Source organism: Anomalospiza imberbis, chromosome 1, assembly GCF_031753505.1.
Source record: "Anomalospiza imberbis isolate Cuckoo-Finch-1a 21T00152 chromosome 1, ASM3175350v1, whole genome shotgun sequence".
Lineage (NCBI taxonomy): Eukaryota > Metazoa > Chordata > Aves > Passeriformes > Viduidae > Anomalospiza > Anomalospiza imberbis.
In genome coordinates, this window is record NC_089681.1 from 83,388,320 (window position 1) to 83,411,691 (window position 23,372).

At 41.8% G+C, this 23,372-nt stretch overlaps 1 protein-coding gene across 1 annotated transcript; it reads left to right on the forward strand.

Moving 5' to 3' along the window:
* The first annotated feature begins 1,150 nt into the window (after positions 1-1,150).
* On the forward strand, positions 1,151-22,574 carry LOC137471373 (uncharacterized). Its single transcript, XM_068185674.1, has 15 exons — positions 1,151-1,245; positions 2,723-2,898; positions 3,963-4,049; positions 5,664-5,801; positions 7,756-7,873; positions 8,644-8,786; positions 10,817-10,984; positions 11,856-12,256; positions 13,674-13,811; positions 16,269-16,446; positions 17,335-17,472; positions 18,069-18,186; positions 18,427-18,569; positions 20,152-20,319; positions 21,262-22,574. The coding sequence occupies exons 2-15, from the start codon at positions 2,731-2,733 to the stop codon at positions 21,664-21,666; spliced, it is 2,511 nt and encodes an 836-aa protein (XP_068041775.1). The 5' UTR covers positions 1,151-1,245; positions 2,723-2,730; the 3' UTR covers positions 21,667-22,574.
* Positions 22,575-23,372: the final 798 nt, after the last annotated feature.

Here is a 23,372-nt window from a genome sequence, read left to right on the forward strand (position 1 = left end):
AGAAAATAAGATGAACATGCAAGACACAAAAACTACACTTAAAAACAAAAGGTATGAAGAAAGGAAGGCACACATATCTCTCTTGAAACCTTTCATGACATATGCAGCAGTCAGATTTTAAGTGTATTAAAGCACTAAAATATAATCCTTGTTCAAAAGATGAACTTCATACTGAAGATGAACTTCCTACTTTTCTATATAGGTTGACAGCATGCAGGTAATTTGTTTACTCTGCATGTGCCATACTGGTCAGCAGGGGCCATTCTTTACTAAGGTTGAATGTAGCAGAAAAGACAGATCATCATCACAAATGAAATTTATCAATACAATTTAATCTGAGTTACACAGACTGAGATCAGAATTACACGGGTTTAAAGTAAAACCTTTTTGTACATCTTACATTACACCTTTGCTGATATCCAGTTTTACACATTCTCCTGTTTTCGCTCCCTGCTCTTATATGACAGTTTCAGTAAAAGAAATCATTACAAGCAGAGTTTCCAAGTAGCTTTTCAGCTTTTGGTGGACGATTTAAACTCCCTAAGTCCATCAGAGAGAGATAGTAAGCTCAGTACAATGTAGGTATCTAAAGCACCTTCACTGACTTTGCTAGGACCAGAAGTCTTTCAAAACAACATCTACCAGTTCAAATGAGCCCAGCATTCACTCTTATTTCACCACTTATTTTAGGCGACTGTGTAAATACCTTCTGAACTTCCTTTGTGATGTGTTTTCTTAAAAAAAAAAAGCAAAAATGCAAAATATGCTTGTACAAAATAAGGGCTTTATGTGACCTGAGGTCTACAAGTATTTAGATGCTTCCCCTCAAATTTAACAAGAGGATCAATGAGATCAACAGGCTATTTCAATATTCCCTTTTAGCCATAGCTTTGAGATCAGTTTCTATTAATTTCCCCAGTTGGCAGAGTATAGAGAAAAGGAAGCTGTAGAATTATTTCACTGTTGAATTATTTTCTGCAATTCCTACTTTTTTGTGGGCCAATCTCCAGTGTTGTGACCTCACATTCAAGTGACCTTGAAATGAGGAGGTCTCTGAAAGCAGGTGATAGAGAGAAAAACTGGGAATAAATGAGGGAACGTGCACGTTTAATACCAGAAGAGGATGTAGATAAGAAAAGGGAGGTGCAAATATTTCTACATTTCCAAAAATACTCATTGCCCCACAGACCGCCACAGACCCTGACTGAAGACAGATCTTAACTCTTTTCTCTCTCAGGATTTCAGGTAACTGGATATTTGTATCAAAATAACTAGCTTTCATTTGAAAATCTTAAAAATTCACTTAAAATTATTTGGAGCTGAGTGGTTAAATGATGGCATGAAAGTCATTCAGGGGAAGGGAGTGTTTATTTTTTACTATGAAGTGTAGCCCTTAAGAAAACCTTGTGCCAAGGCACAGTGGACAGAATCCAAACCAGGGTTGGGCAAAACCTACAGAGACTGGGAGGGCAGAAAGTTTCCTGACCTGTAGGAAGGGTGCCTTCATCACCAGGGAGTATCAGCATCTCCAGGAACAGCAGTAGGACATGTGCTTTGAAGGACCTAAAAATGCTTAGGTGTGAGCTAGGCTGCATGGCATTCACCTCTGAAGCACGCCTGGGAATGCTTCAAAGCTGTTGCAGAGCTCTAGGAAGCTTTAAAAACAGAACTTGAGGACCTCAGAGGCTCCACTTTGACACTTCATGGAGCAGCCTGCTTTGAAGACTGCAGTTTTTGATTAACCACACGAATTGTGGTTGAAGATGAATTTAAATGCCCAGTTGCTGTTGTTGATCTCATGCTTAAATTTTACTTGATGTCATCTGACACTAACTTTACCAAATGTTTTATTAGTCTTTATTCTGATGAAGACAATGGAAATGTCTGAGTTTGTCCGAATATTTATCAAGGTGTTACATGGACCAAAAAATAATTTGTTCTGGTTCCATGAATTAATTTAATCCTGGGGTTGTGGTTACTTGTTTTCTTTGATTTTGTCCTGTAAAAACATACTTAGGAAAAGAAGTAGAACACAGATGGAAAATGTGCAGGACAAACCAGCAGGAAACCAGAGAAAATTTGTTGTTGGTTAAAAGAGGAACTATTTGGGGTTGTACGTAAGATAAAAGAATTTTATTGAAAAACAGAAATTAGCAAATCCAACTACAGCTTCCAAATATGGGTTTACCTATACCAAGAATGTGTAATAATCTGTATCTCTCTAGTAGTCTTCAGGATATATCTGTAGTGAATCACCTGAATTCAGCTTTTTTTCAGCAGAAAATAATAGTAGACTAAGTTTAAACAAATAGAAAAAAAGCCCAAAGTAGCATGGTGAGAAATTATTCTGTTTCATTCTCTCAGAATCGAAGAGTAACTCTATGAAAATAAGGAAAAAAGCAAATTAATTTTTGAAACAAGTCTAAAGTCTGAAAACATTTCTAGTTAAAATTGTACTCAACTGATGAAAAACAAGTAAACCTGACAAGGACATTCAGTGTGATGAGGAAGGAAAAAATAATGCAGGTCTTAGAAAGAAACCTACTAGCTGACTGTACTTGGTCTCTGTGCAGTATTTTACCCAGGGTAAAATCCTTTTTTACCCAGAGGTATCTTCAGACTGTTTTTGAGAGGTACAGGCAATCTCCCACTGGGAGCTTTGTATTTTTTAAAAGTAGCTAAGGGACAGTCACCACCTCTCTCTGACACTCATTTGTCTCAGGTGTACCAATGGAATCTCTGTCAGTGTCAACCAACAGCTTCACTCTGGACCTTTACAAAAAGCTGAATGAAACTTCCAAAGGCCAAAACATTTTCTTTTCTCCTTGGAGTATTGCAACTGCTCTTGCCATGGTCCACCTGGGTGCAAAAGGTGACACTGCAAGCCAGATGGCCGAGGTAAGCTCTGAAATTATCTGTGTCTCACCTTCAGGGGGTTCCTGCATAAATTGCACTGTTATTCTACCTATGGCGAACGGCAAGGAACAACATGGAAGGACAGTGATCTGCAATGCTGATAGCATGAGTAGGGCTCTTTTCTGTACCAACACTATGGCAGGTCACTTCCACTTTATTTCCAAGATCTCTGCTCTCCACCAACCCTACATTTAGCTTACACTTACAGTTCACAGAGCATTGCAAGTGGTCTATCAATGAGAAGTTATTGACATTAGAGGCTACTCTTGGTCTTGCTTGGAGCTCTCTGTTCCATTTTAACTGCCCTCTGAACAGAATAATTAACCTAATATAATGCCCAAAAAGTAATGAGGACACACCTTTATTAAAAAAAAATTAATATGGCACTATGATATGCTAGAGGAAGGAAATCTGGAGATAATCTCTTGAGTAAGATACCACTGCTTCTAGACCTCAACTAGTTCTGGCAGCAGTATATCTGCTTTCTCATACTGCATACAGAAGGTAGCAAACTCTCCTGAACATACGTTTGGCCGCACAGGAGAGGCATAAATCTCAGTTTGTGACATAGTTATTCCATAAAAATTGTAATTCTTCCTTGAATAATGGAAATACGTGAGTATTGAAAACATCAGAAAGTCACAGAATATACTGTTGTAATGGACTCATGAGGATCATTGAGGCCAACTCCTGGCCCTGCACAGGACACAAGAGTCACAGCATGTGCTTGAGAGCATTGTCCAAACACTTCAACTCTGGCAGGTTTGGTGCTGTGGTCACCTCCCTCGGCAGCCTGTTCCAGTCACAATACTGGTCTATTATTAAGCAGTCCATGTGGCCAAAATCTATATCGTAATGATACAGTTACAGAGATTTAATCAATGTCCTCAATAACATATAACATAATTGTCCTCAATAACTTCAACAGACTGTCATTGGGCATGGCTGGTGGATTACCATACAAAACTAGGATATTTATAACCCCTGGGCATAATAATCTCAAACAAACAAGCTGTCTTTATGAACATTTATCATCATCATCACAGGTTCTTCATTTTAACCAGACTGCAAGAGAAGAAGGTTCATCTGAGACAACAAGGCCTTCTCCAGCAAGACCAAAGAAAAGAAAGATGGTATTTATTACAACAAAACACTCTGAGATAAAAATCTCTGAGAACGGGATAGTCCAATGCAACCACTGCTTTAGGCTTTTAGCATCTGCTTGTTTTCAGTCTATTATCTACTGTCTTGGTTCAGTAAGAACTATATAAAGAAAAAGTGAAAGAACAGGTAATATCACTGTAAAACTCATTAATTCAGTCTTTCAAATGCAGAACTGAGACACTAACAGCATTTTGATTGACCATAATACTGTCTCACTTAGTTTTAGCTGGCCTGTGGAAATATCAAAAAAATCATTGGTCCTATATGCTTAGGAAAATTCCATTTCTTACCACCTTCAGGTTGGTTGGGGTATTTGTTCTGTAGTGATAAACAACTACTGCATTCACACCTGACTCCAGCCCTACCCAATTAAGTCCCTTCCTCCTTTTGTATGCACAGACACATCAGGCAGACAAAATTCCCCTTTAAGGTAATGTGTGTTGACTCACCCTTGCTCATCGGCTCCCCAGAGACTTGCCAGCAGGAGAAATGGTCCAGATATTTTTCAACAAATTAACTCCCTAATCATTGAAAAGTATTACACTCAAACAAGCCATGTTTTTTTCAGCACAGAAACTAAAAGACAGCTGAAAGAAATTAAATTAGACTAACTTCAAATAAAAAGGGCAAGGGGATTATATCATTCTGTCCCTTGATGGTGTGAGATGGTTCTTCAAGATGATCACTGCACTCACATTCATTTTAGCAACTCACTGACTTCATAAATTGCACCAAAGTCTGTCTAATCTTTTCCTTCAGATATTTCCCCCTATTGCCTCTTTGTCCTGTTCCCATCCCCCTGAAAAAAAAAACCAGCCTCTGCTATCCTGCATCCTCTGGCTACCAAATTCTTTCCTAGGTGTCCTTCCTGGCAGCCCACGTCTCAGCATGAGCGAGAAAAGATCATAGCAAGGAATGACAGACGAGTCACCCTGAGTCAGTGGCAGAGACTCTCGGTGTCTCATGTGCAGGGCACAGTACATGACATGGGGGAGGACACAGTATCCAGGCAGCTGGTGGGGAGCAGCTGACACGTAGCAGTTCATTCCTCCATTTGCAAAGCAACAGCTGGAAACAGCTGGCAAGCAACCTCATCCTCCCTAAAACCATCAACACTGACATCCAGAACAAGCTCTCTCCAAAATCCAAACAGCAACAGAAAACACCCATGTGAAACAGAAAGATTTGAATAGTTGGTAAGTTGGTGCCCTAACATTTGTTTCTGTGAGAGTAGAACACCTTCTCAAAAGCTGCCAGGCTGCATTAATCGATCCTTGTGAAACTGAAAGGTATTGTGAAACTGAAAATCAGGCCTGAAAATGACAAATATGAGAAAACTCAGCTTCCTTGGTGCACCATCAGATGATGCCCCCAAATGCCTACAAAGCACTGCAGAAATAAATCATTGTCCTACAGGTAGAATCCCATTTATCTAGTTATACACAGTGCTGCAAACATGAAACATTTTCAAAAAAGCTTCATTCCCTGAAACTCCTTTTTAATTAAAACAACATGAACAATTTAAATAAAGCAGGTGCAGCAGACAAAAAAATAAATCCATATTAATTGTGTCTCTTTCCAAGGATCCTGAGCATGAGGGAGCAGAAAACATCCACTCTGGCTTCAAAAAGCTCCTGTGTGACATCAACAAACGCAGAAGCACTTACTTGCTGAAGAGTGCCAACCGACTGTATGAGGAAAAGACCTACCCACTACTGCCTGTGAGTTGAACATCTTTACCTGAGAATATGCTGACGTTAAGAGTGATTATCAATAGAGACAATAAAAAATCACAAATGATAGCACTGGGGTTTAAGTGAGAACATGAGGACAGCCATAGAGGGCGAGCCTTGGAGAGGCAAGAGGTCCATCTGTTTTCAGCAGTGCACAATAGTTTGGCAAGTGCATGAAAAAACTGTGTAGTGATTCTTCTCTAAAATCTGCTGTGGCCACCAACTGATCTGCAGCTCAGGGACTCGTTGAACCAGAGGGCATGTCTAAAGTGACCATGATGAGCTGTTGTTTTAGGACTTTGCACACTTGTCTTTTGAATCTATGTCAGCCCTCACCACCAGGATTTCCACAGCTGAGCTATACACTGCAGGAAGCACCTGTGCTTTCTGAGCTTGCTGCCTGTTGGCATTGCTGTTGGTTCATCTCTTTTCTGTAGGACATTTCTCCACATCTCTGGTCACCCTCATCCCCTATGTCTGTATTTTTAAAACTGTAGCATTTCTGAGACTGGGGAGGCCACAGCTGCATTGCAAACTCAGACACTGGACATACTATAGCATTATAAAGTGCCATTATGGAAATTTCTCTTTTGTTGCCTACTCCTTTCTTCATAGTTACTAAATTTTCATTTGCATTTTTGGCCATGATAAGGCAGGTTTTTTTCATGCACCTGTCCATTACAGCTTCAATACCTCATTCCTAAACTGTAACAGTCACTTCCTATGTCTTACACTTTACTGGATCACCTATAAATATGTTAATATATATTTTTAATGTAAACATTTAGACTTTGGTCTTATAGAAAAAATACTGTAGCACAGATGCCAGTACACATCCTTGTGATACTCCAGCAGAAATAACCCTTCATTGTGAATGTTTTTTCCTCCTGCTCTTGGTTTCTAGTCTTTTAAACAAATTAGACGTATCTCTGTAGTCACATGGATGCTCAGCCTTTGGTGACAAGTCCTACAAAATGCATTTTGGTAACCCAAAAAGACTGTAATGGCTCAGTCCTTTTACCCATATGCTTCCTAACACCTTCAGAAAACTCCAACAGATTTGTGATTTTTGATTTCCTATTACAAAATTTTGTTGACACTTCTCCAATAAGTCACGTTAACCCATACACCCACTACACCCATTTTATTCATTTGCCCCACACCGACTAATGAGTTTGTAATTATCTGTATCTCTGAAATATTTTCAGAACTGATGTTGTATTAATCATCTTCCAGGTCCTTGGAAGGGGGGTTAAATGAGATTACTGTTCTTTGATTTTGGAGTTTGTTTGGTTTCCTGAGTAATCAGCAATTTGTCCTTCTGGATGTGTATTGCTCATTTTCTCCATAATCTCATGTACATTTGCTTTACAGAGAATCAAGGGAATTTCCTGCTGGGAATCTCCATGAATGATTTCACAGCAGACAGCAATGGAAATGTTAATTCTACTTTTCTGCCATGACTTTATTCTACCAGAACATTCCTTTTATTGTCCTCACAAATTTTTGCAGGTTCCTCACCTCTGAAGCAAACTAAAAGCTTTTGTTCAACTTTATATGAGACTATTCTTTCATCTCGTACTGAACACTACTTCATAAAGAAGGAAAAAAATAGTATTTAAATTATATAGAAATGTAATTTTGAGAAATTAAAAAAAAATGTAAAGGTTTCATGGATATTTCAAAATTTAAAATTTCCACCTTTGATTTCAAACACAAAAATCTGAAGTATCAGTTTCCTTGAGACTGACGTTTGATCTGTCCTTACTTAATATTTATAATAGAATGTATCAGGCCTTATTATAAAGGTTACTGCATATAAACCAAGTTTTCTTGAATTATGTATTAGCAGATTGTATAATCTGTTGAACTGATTACTACTAATATTTTTATAACTCAAGTTTAACTAAATAAGCACACATTCTTTAATCCTATCTTTCAGAAGTTCTTACAACTCATTACAAGCTATTACAATGTAAAGCCACAAGCTGTAAACTTTAAGAGTGCTGCAGAACAAGTCAGAGCACAGATCAATTCATGGGTACAAAATAAAACTGAGAGTAAGTATCACTCTGATGGCTTTCTTCTTGTCCAACTTTCAAAGATTTTGTATTTCCACATTTATGGCTTTCGCAGCCAAGAATCCATAAAAGGTGGAAACTCAGGGCAGGGAGGTGATGAGTAAAGTACAGCTAAATAGTCTGAAGACTGCCTCTCTCCAGCCTAACTGCTGCTCCCTACAAGGTCCTTCCCTGAATTCTTTATGCTGTAGCCTCCTCTGAATCATTGCTGTTCAAAGGCCTGCACAGGTAGATACTCTGTGGCTACACAATGACTAGTGAGGGTTTTACTTCTGCATTCTCCAGCTGCTTGCAACCAACTTCACAGAACACCCAAGCTATTCCGCTTTACCCACTTTCCAATGCCATTTACTACTAAAACTCAAAAAAATATAATTAAAAAAAAAACCCCAGAGAATTCATAGAATGGTTTTAGGTTGGTAGGGACCTTAAGGATCATCTCTTTCCAAAGCCCCCTGCCACAGATAGGGACATCTTCCACCAGACCAGGTTGCTCAAAGCCCCATCCAACCTGGCCTTGAACACTTCCAGGGATGGGGCATCCAAAACTTCTCTGGACAAAGAATACAGAGATACTTCAAAAGGTCATTTTTACCATATGTAAATACAACATAAATACATAAAGTAAAAAAAAAAAAACCTCCCAAATGCAAACATTTTTGAAAGAGAGGTAGGCACAGACAAGGAACAATTAAAACTGGCAAGTTGTGCAGTCACACTGAAATAAGTCTCTTTGTCTGATTTTGAAGGGAAAATACAGAGTCTGCTGCCTGTAGGATCTCTCCATTCTCGCACTGTGTTGGTCTTAGTAAATGCCATTTATTTCAAAGGAAAGTGGGAGAAGAAATTTCTGGAGAAAAATACTTCTGAGATGCCCTTCAGAATAAGCAAGGTAAATTCCTTGTTGATATGCCTGTTGTCCTATGTCAATATGTCTATTACTGAGGAGAAAATACTTCACCTGTATTTCATATGCCACTGCAACACTACATATAGCTGAGAAAGTGGTATAAACTCAGGAAGAACACCAACTGTGAAAATAACTCAGCATTGTCTTGTTTATGCATATCCATGAAAACTGGATTTTAAATTTCTAACTCCTTAGTATCAAAATACTTGGGAACAGTTAAAGTTAATTTTTAAAAAGTAAGCTAAGCAAAGTAAGTAAAGGAAAGTAGCTTAAGGAAAAGAAGAAATTTCTCTAAATACCATTTTCAAACAGGACCAGGTTGCTTTGGAGAGCAATGTTTACACACCTAGAGCTCACTTCTGCTCTTGGCACCCTGAAATCATGGGATCTCATCCAGCTGTTCTTCCCACACATACCCTGGGTGTTACATCAAACCTCAAAGGGAATTTTCACAGGGTTTGTTATTTTAGCTGAGTGTATGAGGGTGATCCATTCAGATGATCTATTCATTGAGCTAACAGTATTAAATGATCACGCACTGACAATTCCCAGTAGCTGACTGCACGCGTATTTTTGGACTGTGTCAAAAGCAAGCAAAACTATTTGTCAATGGAAACAAACATTTTGTTTGACATAGATTGCGGGTCCAAGTACCTTTTGTATGCCAGACAATGTGAAGCAACTGATGTGACTGTGTACCCGAAACCTACTGCACTACATGTGCAGTTTTAGGATCTGTCACAGCAGATGGTTGTGGTGGGTGACCTTGGCCAGCCACCAGGTGCCCACTGAGACTCCCTATCACTGCCCCTTGTCAACAGGATAGGGGGAGAAAAATAGGATGAAAAGGTCATGGGTCAGGGAAAGAACAGGGAGAGCATTTACCAATGGCCATCATGGGCAGAACAGGCTCAACTTCAAAAAATGAATTTATTGCCAATTCTCAGAGTAAATTAGTGAAGTAAATCAAACATAAAGTTCCTCTCCCACCCTCCCTTCCTCCCAGTCTCAACTTCACTTACGACTCATCTGTGCCCCAAAGCAGTGCAGGGGACTGGGAACGGGCTAATATTGTAGTCAGCTCATCGCGTGTTGTCTCTACAGCTCCTTCCTCCTCCTCACACTTTTCCTCTGCTCAAGTGCGGGGTCCTATCCATGGGATAAAGTCCTTCACATCCAATGTGAGTCCTTCCCATGGTCTGCAATTTTGCAAGAACTGCTCCAGTTTGAGTCCACTGTGGGGTCACAGGTGATGCAAGAAAAGGGCTGCTCTCCACAGCATCATGGGTCCTGCCAGGAGCTTGCTCCAGCATGGATTCTCCAGAGATTGCAGGGTGGATATTTGCACCACCATTGTCTTCACCATGGACTGCAGGGGAATCTCAGCTCCAGGGCGTGGAGCACCTTCTCCCCCTTCTTCCTAGCTGCCTTGGGTGTCTTCAAGACAGTTTCTCCCACATCATCTCACTCAGCTCTCCCAGCTGCTTTTGTGCAGCATTTTTTACCCTTTCTTAAATACATAACCACAGAGGCACTACCAATATCACTGACTGGCTCAGATTTGGACAGTAGCAGGTCCGTCCTGGAGCCAGCTGAAACTGCCTCTGCCTGACAGAGGCATATTCTGATGTCTCCTCACAGACACCACCCCTGCAGCTTCCCCACTACCATGCAAACCAAACATATGGGTGCCAGAAAGGGTTTAATTCACAGGGTGAATACCAAAGCCTGCAAAGAGAGTTACTTGATTATCAAAGCTTAATCTTTATTTTAAATTTAGAAATACATTACATGGGATTCAGTTAGTAGGTATTTAGCTTGTGTGTTTATACTAATTTTTATAAAGATCTCCAAGACTTTGAAAAGGGGGTGTATGTGATACTGTCTAAAGAAAAGGGTCCTGGGTATCCAAATGCTGCTGAATCTTGTACTTGTTTTCAGTTCAATGAAGCAAGTAAATTTTATCATACTTTTAATGTGTAAGGTAATTTTTATGTCTCAATTTTTTCCAGACCAAGACTACACCAGTACACATGATGTTTTTGAAAGATAAATTTTTCATACTTCATGAAACCACCATGAAATTCAGAATCATTGAGCTGCCATATGTGGAAAATGAACTCAGCATGTTCGTTCTCCTTCCTGATGACATCAATGATAACACTACTGGCCTGGAGCTGGTAAAGCTGACCTACTGTTGCATCACATACACTATGAAACAGTAACAGAAACAGATTAAATGAGTGAGGAAGAACAAGCTTCAAAATTGCAGCTCTAATGTGCTCATACTTTGCTTCAGAAACTGTAACACCATGATTTTCAGCTTAGGATTCAGGACATGTGATAACATTGCAAATACAGTATTTCTAAAACCTATGTCCACACAACTGTCTTAGACTATTTTGTATCCTCTTTCCTATTGCCAGTATAGCATAGAGAAAGCAAGGATCACCTCTGAATCACTGAGCCCTAGAGTTATCATCTCCTGAGAGCAGTATTAATTAATGTTTATGTAATTTTCAGTCTGGATTTCCAGCTGATAGTTTGTGGTGAGGTTTCTCAAACTAAGTGCTGACTACCCTGACCCAGAAGGTGCCAACACCAACTCATGACTATGCCAGGATCAGTTTCAGATTCTAAACACAGCAGGGCAAATATTTTTATTTGTACCTTAGTTCCCATGCATCCCATTTATTTATCACTACTAAGAGAAAATTTATCCATATACACACACATTAAGCACCTATTATTATTATTATAAGTAATACATTGCAAAAAAAGCAATGTTCTTCACACCAGAGAAAAAAATGATAAACTACTCTGAGGCTTCAGGCCTACACCTCACCACCTTTAAGAAAATAAATAGGAGTATAAGTCACTCAGCACTTTGTCAAATCATGCCCTATAAATACGATACACGTTCCATCTGTAGTCACTGCTGGTAGTCGAGTCTTGCTTTACATGTTCTTGATGAGCAATAAGACATTGGTCTGTGCATGTCTTGTCTCTGTCCTTCACATCCCAACTATTTTCTTCCTCAACTCATTGCAGGTGGAAAGAGAGCTGACATATGAGAAACTGTCTGAATGGACCAAATCAGACAATATGATGAAAGCTGAAGTGGATCTATACCTGCCCAAATTGAAGCTGGAAGAAAATTATGACCTTAAATCCCCTCTGAGCAGCATGGGGATACAAAATGCTTTTGATCCAGGTCAGGCTGATTTCACAGGGATGTCAGTGAAGAAGGATCTTTTCATCTCACAAGTTATTCACAAAGCTTTTGTGGAGGTCAATGAAGAAGGTACGGAGGCAGCAGCTGCCACAGGTGTCTTGATGATGAGATCGAGAGTCCCAACAATGACTTTCAAAGCTGACCACCCCTTTATCTTCTTTATCAGACACAACAAATCACAAACCATCCTCTTCTTTGGTAGATTTTGCTCACCCTAGTCAGGGGGTCCTTCTGCTGCAGAGCAGGAGATGCTTGCTTGCTAGCACAGAGGCAAACCCCAAACCTGAGGCTCTCGGCAACCAGGGGAGCAGGACTTGAACCTCTTCTTCATCAGACCACCCACCCTGGTGCTTGAGGCACAGCTCCTCTAATGTCTCCTTCCTAAGCTGAAGGGACAACCGTGTCACGGGGATTGTGCACTGCCTTGCACCCACAGAGCAATCCTGGCTATCATTTGGATCAGGCCATCATGGGTAGCTCTGCCCTTATCACTATGCATCACCATGGCATTTCCATCCCTTCCACTCACAGCACTGTGCACATATATATTTTGCCAGAGTCTTTCTCCTTACCTTTATGATGAGGGCCACTTATCCTGATGTGATCCTAGCATGTACCCCAGCCTGCAGCAATCAGACCCAGCTCCTGCTTTTTAGCCCTAAACTAAGCCCTGGAGTTACTACTGGAAGCAGATCCTCCCAACCTTCACCCTGTGGCCATTCCCTTGCTTTCCTTCCACATCCCAACTCCAAGTCTTCATCAGCTCCCCATAATTCTCATGTTGCTCCACAGATTCTTTCTAATAAATTTTTTTTTGTTTGTTTTAAGTACACCTCTCTAAGGGCTATTTTTCTCACTCAAACCCTCAGGAATGCGAGGAAGGGGTAAGCCCGTACGGTGTCTGGCTAGAGCAACAGCTCAATTTGGCTCAAAGCAATCCTAGCTGCAGAAATAAGCAATAGTAATTAATAACCCTCATGGACCGGGGGTGTTTTCTGTCCGCTCTGCCACGAGAGGGAGGCAGAGGTGGAGAAAACACGGGCTGTGGCCGGCAGAGCTGCAAAGGGAGGGGAGAGGCGGCTGCCAGGACTCCCTGAGGCGGGGGGCCGCCATTTCACCGGGAGCGGCTGCGGCGCCTCCCGTTCCCGGCGGCCAAGGGAAAAGCGCCTCAGCCTCTGGCTAGATCCCGGGAGGGGCAGGGCTCCCGTCCTTTCCCTCTGCCCGGCTGCGCTTCCGGGAACAGGGAGCACGGCGGCCGGCGGGGTGAGTGCGGCGGCCGCGTTGCTGTTGCTGCGTTGTCCTGAAGGTTTTCTACGGGAAAGCCTGTGCCTCTGTTTTTTTAGGGTTTTCTTGTTTTGCGGGTTTTTCTAGGAAGTAGAGCTGAATGGCGTTGCTTTTACTGTGTGTATTTTCTTTTTTTTTTTTTTTTTTTTCTTCCCTCTTTCGTGACATTCCCTAAACACCGCTGTTTGCTGCCAGCTGGAGCCACGGCGGTGCGGCTGGAACGCTTCTTGTGGAAGCGCCGGGAGCTCCGCGGGCTTGCGATGTTTCCCGCCAGGCCAAGCCCGTGGCGAGGGAGGAAGAGGAACTCTTCCCTCCAGGGAGGACCAAACCTTTGGCTTTCTGTGCCTCAGCTTGCTGGCACAGTGTCAGGCTCCTCCCTGCCCCTCCCGGCCCCTGCACAGGGGTCAGGAGCCCGACAGCAGCCGTGTCATTCCCTGCGTCCCAGGGAGAGCGGCGATGCCAAGGGCCATCACCGAGAGCTGTCCGCGGTCTCGCCCTGCAAGTGTTTTAACATTGCTCCCAACTCTCTAAATCCTAAATGAAGGCTTTTCCCTCAAGGGAGCCTGCTTTGGGTCAGCGTGTCTGTGCCACATTTAATTAAATTAAATGTAATCAGTTATTGTCCAGAATCCCACCACAGATCACTCTCAAACTTGGAAAGTATTACAAATCCAACCCCATTTTTGCAGGTCAGAAAACATGTGAATCCATGGGTCATGACTCCCTTTTCTGGGTTGTTCTGTGGCTTTTGCTTGTTTCTTTGTTTCTTACCCTTAGCATACTGTCTAACATCAGCATTTTTATTCTTTGCTTGAGCCCTGAGTTCAAAAGCCAGTTAAGGCAATAATAAATTAAAAGGGGTGTCTGTGCCACAGACAGAGCTTTGTCTGTGGAGATGGACATGGTCTGGTGCTCATTGCCCTGAGTTCCCTCCAGGGCTGAGTTTGAAAGAGTCATCTTGAGACTCCTCTGATATAGCTGACACAATGTGGGAAGTGTCCTTGTTTGGTGGACACTGATCCACGTTGTAGTTTTTGTGGGAAGTGTCGCTTGGGCCGCGGGCTGGAGGAGAGCTGCACCCTGCTGTGGTTTCCCTGTGGCAAGGCCCTGCCATGGTTGTCTGCTGATTGATCTACATACAGCCTTTCGGTCAGTAAAGACTGTCCTGGAGCATAGGTGGCTATTGCTGAGAGTATACACCTATAATTCAGAGTGGTAGGAACGCAAAACCTCCGCACGAGTTTGTTGACCTGCAGAGCATGGGGAGAGAGAGTAAGGAATGAGTTGCTGTCAGCAAACCCTTTGACCACTGAGGGCTTTGCAGCAGTTTACAACTGACTGACAAATATGTACTTGTATAGTGAGGGTTTTTGTTCCTTAAAGTGTGGTCATTGTGTATTGTCTCTGAAACTGTGGATTCCAAATTGTGCATTGTCTCTGGTGAGAAGGGTATCTGTAGTTATGTTGCTACTCCTGAGCTGCAGAGAAAGCATAGTTGACTGTGCAGGTGTAACTCCTAGCCTTGTGTCCCAGCTGTTGAATATTATTTATGATATTTATGAATATTATTTAAATGTCCCTGGTTTTCAGGCAGGCAGATAGTGTCAGTTGTGTCTTTTTGTCTGTAAATTCTTGCCTGTTGGGGAAGCCCTGCAGATACTTTGTAGAAAATAACTGCCTGTCGGTGTCATTATTCCTGTGTGTTTTGACCAGGAGGTCAAAAAAACCTTATTGCTAGCAATCTGCAGATACTGGGGTAGTAGGAAAATTCTGGTCTTCAATGTAACCAATGTGAATGCCATGTGTCTCTTCTTTATTCTGTGATGTCATAAATTACTCATTTAGTCACAATGGGAGGATTGTTTCCATCTAAGCATGCTTGTTTTTCGGTTGTACTTTTTTAAAGTCATGGGAGAAGAGAAATAGGATAAAATTGCTACTGTTTATAGTAAAGCTGCTAGCAAGGAATTTTCTTGGTTTGAAAAGCGTGCATGTGGAAACCTGCTCTTTTAATCTCTCTGTCTAAGATAATGAATCAGTAGTATGAATTAGGAGCTGGTTTTGTATTTGGTAGCAACATGTCAACACTAGGCCCTGCCTAAAGGGAAGAACAAAAGACAGAGATAGTAAAAGCTATCAGCATTTATCTTATGATGACTTATGATACTTATCTGTAGTTAACTCAGTGTTCCAGTACATATTGCTCATTTAATAGGTGTGGTGTTTAACCTCAGATTCACTGCATAAAGCAGATGTATGTATGGTAGTGAATCTCAGATTCACTGCCTATACAGAGTATGACAGTTTCTGATTGTGGGCGTTGCCACGTTGCAGGCAATAAAATGGAACTAAAATGAACTTTGATTTTTTTCTTTGTAATAGAGCAGGAAATTGCAGTTACCTGTCATGCTGGCAGGTGAAATAATTTTTTTTCTTTCCTTCTTTTATCTAGTAGGCAAAGTCATTCTGCTGGCTTCTCCCAGCCTGGCTGGCAGGTTTAAAACTCAGCGTGCACACACAGAAGCAAGTTGCAGATACCACTGAAGGTCTGTAGACTTAGAGAAGGTAAGAGTTGGTATTTCTACCGTTCTGATGTCTAACTTTGGCTCTGGTGGTCCAATAAAGGGAAATGATTTTCTGTGTGAAGTCAAGAGAAACTTCTTTCAGGAAGTCCTGAACAGAATGTTCTTGTGCCCGATCGCCTCAAAAGATGTCACACTGTGTAGATATGGGATTGAAATCCAGTAGCAGACTGTAAATTGCAGAAATAACTCAAATGTGTAGTGTGGGATCGCAGGTGCTTGAGGCACCAAATCAGTCTCCGGTGAGCTGATAATTTCCCAACCTTTGCTGCCTAGTTTATGCTGGGAAAAGTAGAAGGTAGAAATAACTGTTTTGTATTCAAATAAATTGGATCCATTCTCATTCTGTGTTTTATGTCCCAGACTGGGAAGCATGGAAAGCCTCTGTGCAGCAAACAGCACTTTTGCCGTGGACCTGTTAAGAAAGCTGTGTGAGAAGAAAAGAGGGCAGAATGTGTTCTTTTCACCATTTAGTATTTCTTCTGCTTTGTCTATGGTTTTGCTGGGTTCCAGAGGTAGCACTGAAGCCCAAATAAGCAAGGTAGGTCAAAATAAACTTGGTGGATTGCATTTGATGGGATCATAGGAGGAACAGATGTGTCTTCCAGTCTGTGACATGCACTTGTGCTGAACTGTGATTGTCACTATGGTGTGAGAGAGCAGAGCTCTTCCTCTGGGATGTGTTTAAGGATAATAAATTTTCATTGTTTTTGAAGTGTGAGATTCCTTCATTATGAAATGAAGTTTCCTGGGTTTTGTTGTATGGGGATTTTGTGGTTTTTTTGAGACAGATCTTCTTTAATATGTAATTGTGATGTATGTGGTTTTATTTTTTTTTTTTTTTAATTTGGCTTGATCAATTTCTAGCTCCATAAAATATTACCTTCTGCTTCCTTGTTTGGACTTAATATCAGATAATATATGTTTTCAAAACATAGCCAAACACATAAATAAAGAAATCCCCAGTGACTGAATATCAAACTGTTATCATGGTTTACACTTTTTTGTTTTAAACATTCTTAGGAAGCAGATAGTGCTTGTCATGTGTTTTACATATGACCTGACAAAATTAAATGCAGAATCAGTCCTTTAGCTTCTGATGCTGGGCTCTTTTGCAAAGTGAGAGATGAGTAAAAACCTCTATTTAAAAAAAAAAAATTTACTATTAATAAAAGTTTCTCAAAAACTTATGTTGTTGCCGTAGTTGGAGATACTCAAAATCCATCTGGACACAGTCCTGGACTACAGGCAGTAGATATCCCTGCTTGGGCAGGGCTTTGTAGCAGATTGTCCCCACAGGTCCCTTCCCACCAGAGCCATTCTGTGACCCTGTAGCGCTTGGCTTGAGGGAAGGAAAATCAGGACTAGTTACTCTGCTTCTCCCTAGTTTATGATTTGTGCAAGCACTGCAGAGGTTGTCTTTGTGCAGGTGCTCTCTCTGAACAATGCCCAGGATGCTCACAATGGGTATCAATCCCTTCTCTCCGAAATTAATGATCCAAACAGCAGATACATCCTGAGAACTGCGAACCGGCTCTATGGAGAAAAGACCTTTGAGTTTCTTCCAGTAAGTAGCCATTAAATTTGTTGTGACTCAGTATAATGTGCTTGCTACCTCTTTCTTTTGGAGGTCAAGACAGTCCTTGAAGTTTGCCTTCCAGATTTTCTGTGCTGAGAGCCACGAGTGCAATAGATTCTGCCAGCCTGGTGTCCAGACATGGTGGAGAATCTTTTTTAAATAACACGTCATCTGAATATGGCAAAGCAGTCTCTACACTTGAGGGTTTTGTGATCCATTCATATATTTGGCTGTGGGAGAAATGGTTGATGTATCTCTTAGCAAGAGTCTGATAAACAAACTTATAAAATCATATGTCACGTCCCAGAAGCACAAAATAAAAACAGGAAAAAAATAGCCATATCATTTTAAATGAATTTATGTAGACATTTGTACTACAGTGCATAAGCCTTTTGATTTAATAACAATTCCTAGTTCAAAAAAGTGGTATAAATCCTCGTAGGAAATTGTCAGTGAGAACTTTAAGGCTTGTATATGAAGCTGGGGAAGGGAAGCTGGCAGATTTCTTGGAGAATGCAAGAATCATCTGTGTCTGAATGAGAGTAAATCTCTTGCTGAAAATCTGTTGTGAATGTCCCTGTTAGTCGTTTATAGAGTCCAGTCAGAAATCCTACCATGCTGGCCTGGAACAGATGGACTTTCTGCATGCTTGGGAGGATTCCAGGAAACAAATCAATGGCTGGGTAGAGGAAAGGACTGAAGGTGAGTGCTTTGCCTAGTGCCCAGTTGTGTTTAATGGCTGCAATTGTGTGGGTAAACACCTACCCCTGGGTATGGGATTGTGAATTCAGACAACTCAGATGCTGAGCTATTGCTGTATCTGGTACATAGTTCTCTTCTCTATTGTTTATTAATTGCAGAGCTGATACTATCTTGGGTAATATTTAGATACAGTTCCAACTATTAAAAAATGTGATTTTTTTTTTCTTTTGTGTCATAAAGGTAAAATTCAGAACCTGTTGGCAGAGGGGATTCTCGATTCCTTGACCAGGCTTGTGTTGGTGAATGCCATCTATTTCAAAGGCAATTGGGAAGAGCAGTTCAACAAACAGAGTACCAAAGAAAGGCCATTCCAAATTAATAAGGTATGATGTGCTAAAATTCTGACAATACACTGTTAATCTGAAGTAGCCTGAAATGACCACCTTTAAAAAGAAATTAAATTTTTCAAGCAGGGTTGACTTGGGTGGGCTGTATGAGATTCTTTCTGCCCACTCCCTTTCATATGAATACCATCTTTTCTGAGTTTCTCTGAACTTTTCACATAATTACTGGAACCTTTCATATATCACAAAGACAGGTGTGAAAGATTGTGAATTTAAGTCTTTGTCAGTCAGAGCTTTCCTGCTGCATTTCTGCTGCTGAGCCAATCCAAAATAAATGGAAAACAAATTTCCTCTGAAGGCCTGTGTTCTCTGCAGTCTTGATTATCAAAGTAGATCAGTGCTCTTGAGGAGGACTTGGCCCCTGGCATGGGCAGGCCATGGCTGCCCCTCAGGATCCCCTGCAGCCCTGGCTTGGCCTCCAGGAGTCATGAACAAGAAGTGGTAATGTGCCTTCCTTAACTCACCTGCTCGAAGCCTTCTTTGAGGAAAATTGAAGCCCTCATGCCTGTCTGGAAACTGTCCCTCCCCACAGTGCTGAAATAAATCCAACAAGCCTTTTAAGTGCTATGAGCACATTTAAATAAGAGAATGTTACTCTTCACCCCATACTCTGTACAAGAGCACTTCAGAAACTGCTGGACTGACTTGGTTCCTGACACCTTGTCCTCCGTGAACAACTAGAAATGCAAGGTGTAAGCTGAAACCTTAAGCTAGTTATTTTACATGCTGTTCAGTAACAAAGAGTTACTTTGACATCCCAGGAACATTTCCAACATCCTGTGAAATTATTTCTGTGACTCTTGTACTTCTTATGACTCACTGGATGATTTTCTATTGCTGTGTGGCTTTCCTTTTGCTTATCGATCCTTTTTATGTGTCATTGCTGCTGCAAAATAATTTCTGCCATATTCTCTCTGGGCATTATTCCAATGGGCACTACTTTAATAACAAAAAGCTACTTATGTGACAATCTCATTAAGGGAAAGGAGAAAACAATGAAACTGAGAAGAAGGAAAATAATTATGTAAACAATAATAGCTGATGCTCTAAGAGGAAATGGAATAAGATAGCAGAAAATGAAAATGAGAATAAAATCTCTCTGCTTATTACAATTCTTATGACTTTTAAGAATTCAAAATAATACTCTTTCTTGGTAGTTTTAGTATATACATATTAAAATACTTTAAGTCTTTGTTATAGCGCTTGGAACCACACAGACTAACAATACATACATTGAAATTAATTATTTATTGTGAAGAACAATGTCCCTGCTTATTACTAGCTCACTTAAGTACTAGTCATTAGTTCTTAAGTAAACAAAATGTGGAGACATGTATTTACCTTAAAGGAATTTTCAAAAACATTTTTACATTAATAATTAAAAAGGAAATCTCAGGATATTTGTCATTTACAAAAGACAGTGTGGTGTCTGTGTTCTGTGGTGTGTGATCGGTTTTCCTTGGTAAAATCCTAAAAGGCCCAAAGTAATTTGCTACCTGCTTTGTAGTTTGAGACCAGCAGAGAAGCTCAGCACTAACTGTTGACATCTCTTCATTTCTAGAACGAGACCAAACCTGTTCAGATGATGTTCAAGGAGGCAAATTTTAACATGACCTACATTGGGGATTTCCAGACCAAAATCCTTGAGCTCCCATATGTGGGTAATGAACTGAGCATGATCATCCTGCTCCCTGATGCAATCCAGGATGCATCCACAGGCTTGGAAAGAGTAAGTTGTTGAGCTGAGTGCAAAGCCAGCCTGAATCCTTCCAGGGAAGAAAGTCTGAATTGCACAGAGACCTGCAGTTCAGTTCTAGAGCAATTGTGTGGCTGGTGCTCAAGGCCAGGGGAAATGTCCCTCTGCTCCCTGTCCCCAAGGTGACAGCCCCTGCTGTGTCAGTGTTGCTCAGGCTGTGTGCTGCTCCCTTAGGCAGAGGCTCTGGAAGATGAGCTGGCCTTGCTCAGGAGCAGAGGTCAGCTGTGGTTGTGGTGAAGGAAGAGTAAGGTGATGATGGAATGTGGAGAGGGGGATTTTGGGTGGGCTCTTTGGAAGTCCTGTGGCTTGTCCTGTAGGCCTTCTGTGCTGAGCGGCTGGGAGGTGGTGTGTGGCTCACTGCCTGGAAAGAGGCTCACAGGAAAGGGCAGGATCTCTTTTGTGGTGAGGGTAGGATACTAGATTGGGCTCTTTGGCACTCTGGACAAGGAGTTTATGAATAAAGTTTTCTAAGACTGACTGCAAAGGGCCTTTGTGAACACACTGTTTTCATGATGCTGCTGACTGACCTGAAGAATGAACCTTTGGTAAAGAGATAGAAGAACTGGGTTTGGTTTCTTTGGGTCCTTGTTATCTGTTCATCTGTGCCTTTCTGTCCCATAAGTAAAAATTTTAAAAAACTCTGAACAATTTTACATGTTCTGTAGAAGTAAACATTACATGGAGGGGATTGATCCCTGTTATAGCTACCAGAACAAACATTTTGTAAAGATCTTCATGGGGGCAGTATTCTCTAGTGATAGGTATAACTTACAGTTCTGGCTTGAGACACACAAACCAGGTTTAAATAGATGCATCCTATGCACTATGTAAACAAAACCCATAATAACTTCTTTTGCTTGTGTAACACTGATACAATTCCCATTGTAATTAAGTAAATTTGGAATTTTTTTTCAGCTGGAACGAGAACTTACATATGAGAAGTTAATAGATTGGATCAATCCTGAAATGATGGACTCTACCAAAGTGAGGGTGTCTTTACCCAGATTTAAACTGGAAGAAAATTATGATCTGAAACCGCTTCTGAGCAGCATGGGAATGCCTGATGCATTTGAGTTGGGCAAGGCAGACTTCTCGGGAATCTCATCTGGCAACCAGCTGGTGCTCTCTGAAGTGGTTCACAAATCCTTTGTGGAAGTCAATGAAGAAGGCACTGAGGCAGCTGCTGCCACAGCTGCAGTGATGATGATGCGCTGTGCAATGAGAGTTCCGGAATTCACTGCTGATCATCCCTTCCTCTTCTTCATCCGGCACAACAAAACTTCCAGCATTTTGTTCTGTGGCAGATTTTGCTGTCCCTAAGGAGGAGATGTCTTGGCAGCAAATGTGCCATCAAACAATACATTTACATTTCCCTAGAACAAGGCAATTCCTTCTGCACTAATTGTCTCTTTCAGCTGTGCCTGCACCCTCTTCTGTGATCTTGATCTTGGGCTTGGCAGGAATAACAGAGCTGCTTAGACAAACAGAGCACCTGCCATGTCCAACCCCTCCTGTGCCTGTGTGCAGGGGTCTCCAGGTTCTTGCTGACACAAGAGCCGTCCCATTTGCTCTGTGAGTGCGTCTTCTGTGCTTGGCTTCACTTTTGGTATCCATAAGGCAGAGTCAGGCAGTCAGAGTCTATGGGAGTGAAGTTGTTGCTTTTGCTTGTGACAAGGCTGGAGCACATTTGTAGCTTCCTTCCCCTTTAATCTTCCAGACCCATCCATGTAGTGCCTTGATACATTGCCTGGAGAAATATATCATTGCCTGGAGCAATACCTGAAAGGAGTTTTTGGCAGCCTGTTCCAGGTATTGCTGAACATCATGCATAGATGTGCGTTTTTGACTAACAACTGAACCAGCACTTAGGCAAGAATGGGAACGAAAGTCTGCTTTTGTACCAGATGTCCCTGTGAGGTATTTGTGGGGCGAGTACCTTTATTTCATCACCCCAGGACCCATGGGTTTCTTCCTGGTCACCTAGTTCAGGTCCTTAAACAAAGAATGTAACAGAAAGGCACGTGACACCTATGCAATATTTGAATGACAAATTCTTAATTTCAATTTTTTTTTCTCTTGCTACTGTTATATGTTTATCCTATTAATATTTTCTTAGACACCACAGTTGACCTGTAGAATACCAAAGTCAGAGGTGCAACAGCTTTCCTTATATTGGGATGTGTTTTGTGGGTCCTGTTCCTGGAATAATAAAAGAAGTGTAAGCACTGCATGCGTCTATTTCTGCTTTTTCAATCCTAAATTGTACTCGTATTTGTCAGGCTGTGGCAAGTTAGAAGACTTGTCGCGGAGCCCAGCGGGGTTCGGTGTCGCTGGCCCGGCCCAGGCTGGCGCTGTCGCCGGCCCGGCAGGGACGCGGCCAAGCGGCCTCGGCTGCGCTGGGGCTGCGCGGGTGGGAGGGGACCGGGGCAGCCTCCGGCCTGTCCCCGCCCGCGGGGCATCCCACGGGAATGGGGCGGTGTCGGGATGAAACGCCGCTGTGCTTCCTCGCCTCCCGCAAGCGCAGCGCTTCTCGGGCAGCGAGGGTGCGCGCTGTAAAGGGCTTTGGGTGCGAGGCTCGCACGGGTGGTGTAAGGAAAGGAAAGTGAAGGCACCACTGGGGTGTTGGTTTAGATGCTGGCTCGGGAGGTGCTGGTGTTTCCTTTAGCACAGAGCTTGATAAAAGACCAGTGCAGAGCTGCCGTGCCGATTGTGTGTCTGCCGGAGGGAGCTGACACTGATATCTGGAATTTCTGTGGGATGGCAGTGCAGGAAATTCGTAAATTCTGATGCAAACTCCTCCCCGCGTTTGGGTCTGAAAGGAAGCGACAAATCTTCCAGTTCTGCTTTAAGAAGAAGTGTGGGGACAGCTGCTGGGTGAGTGAAATGTGTGGGTGTGCAGTGTCTGTGAATCTAAAGAACTATAACGTGGAGATGCCAGCACAAAGCTTCCAATTTTCAGTTATAGTGCAACGAATCTTTTTTTCATAATGCCATTGACTTGGAGTGATACGTAAAGCTATGGGTAA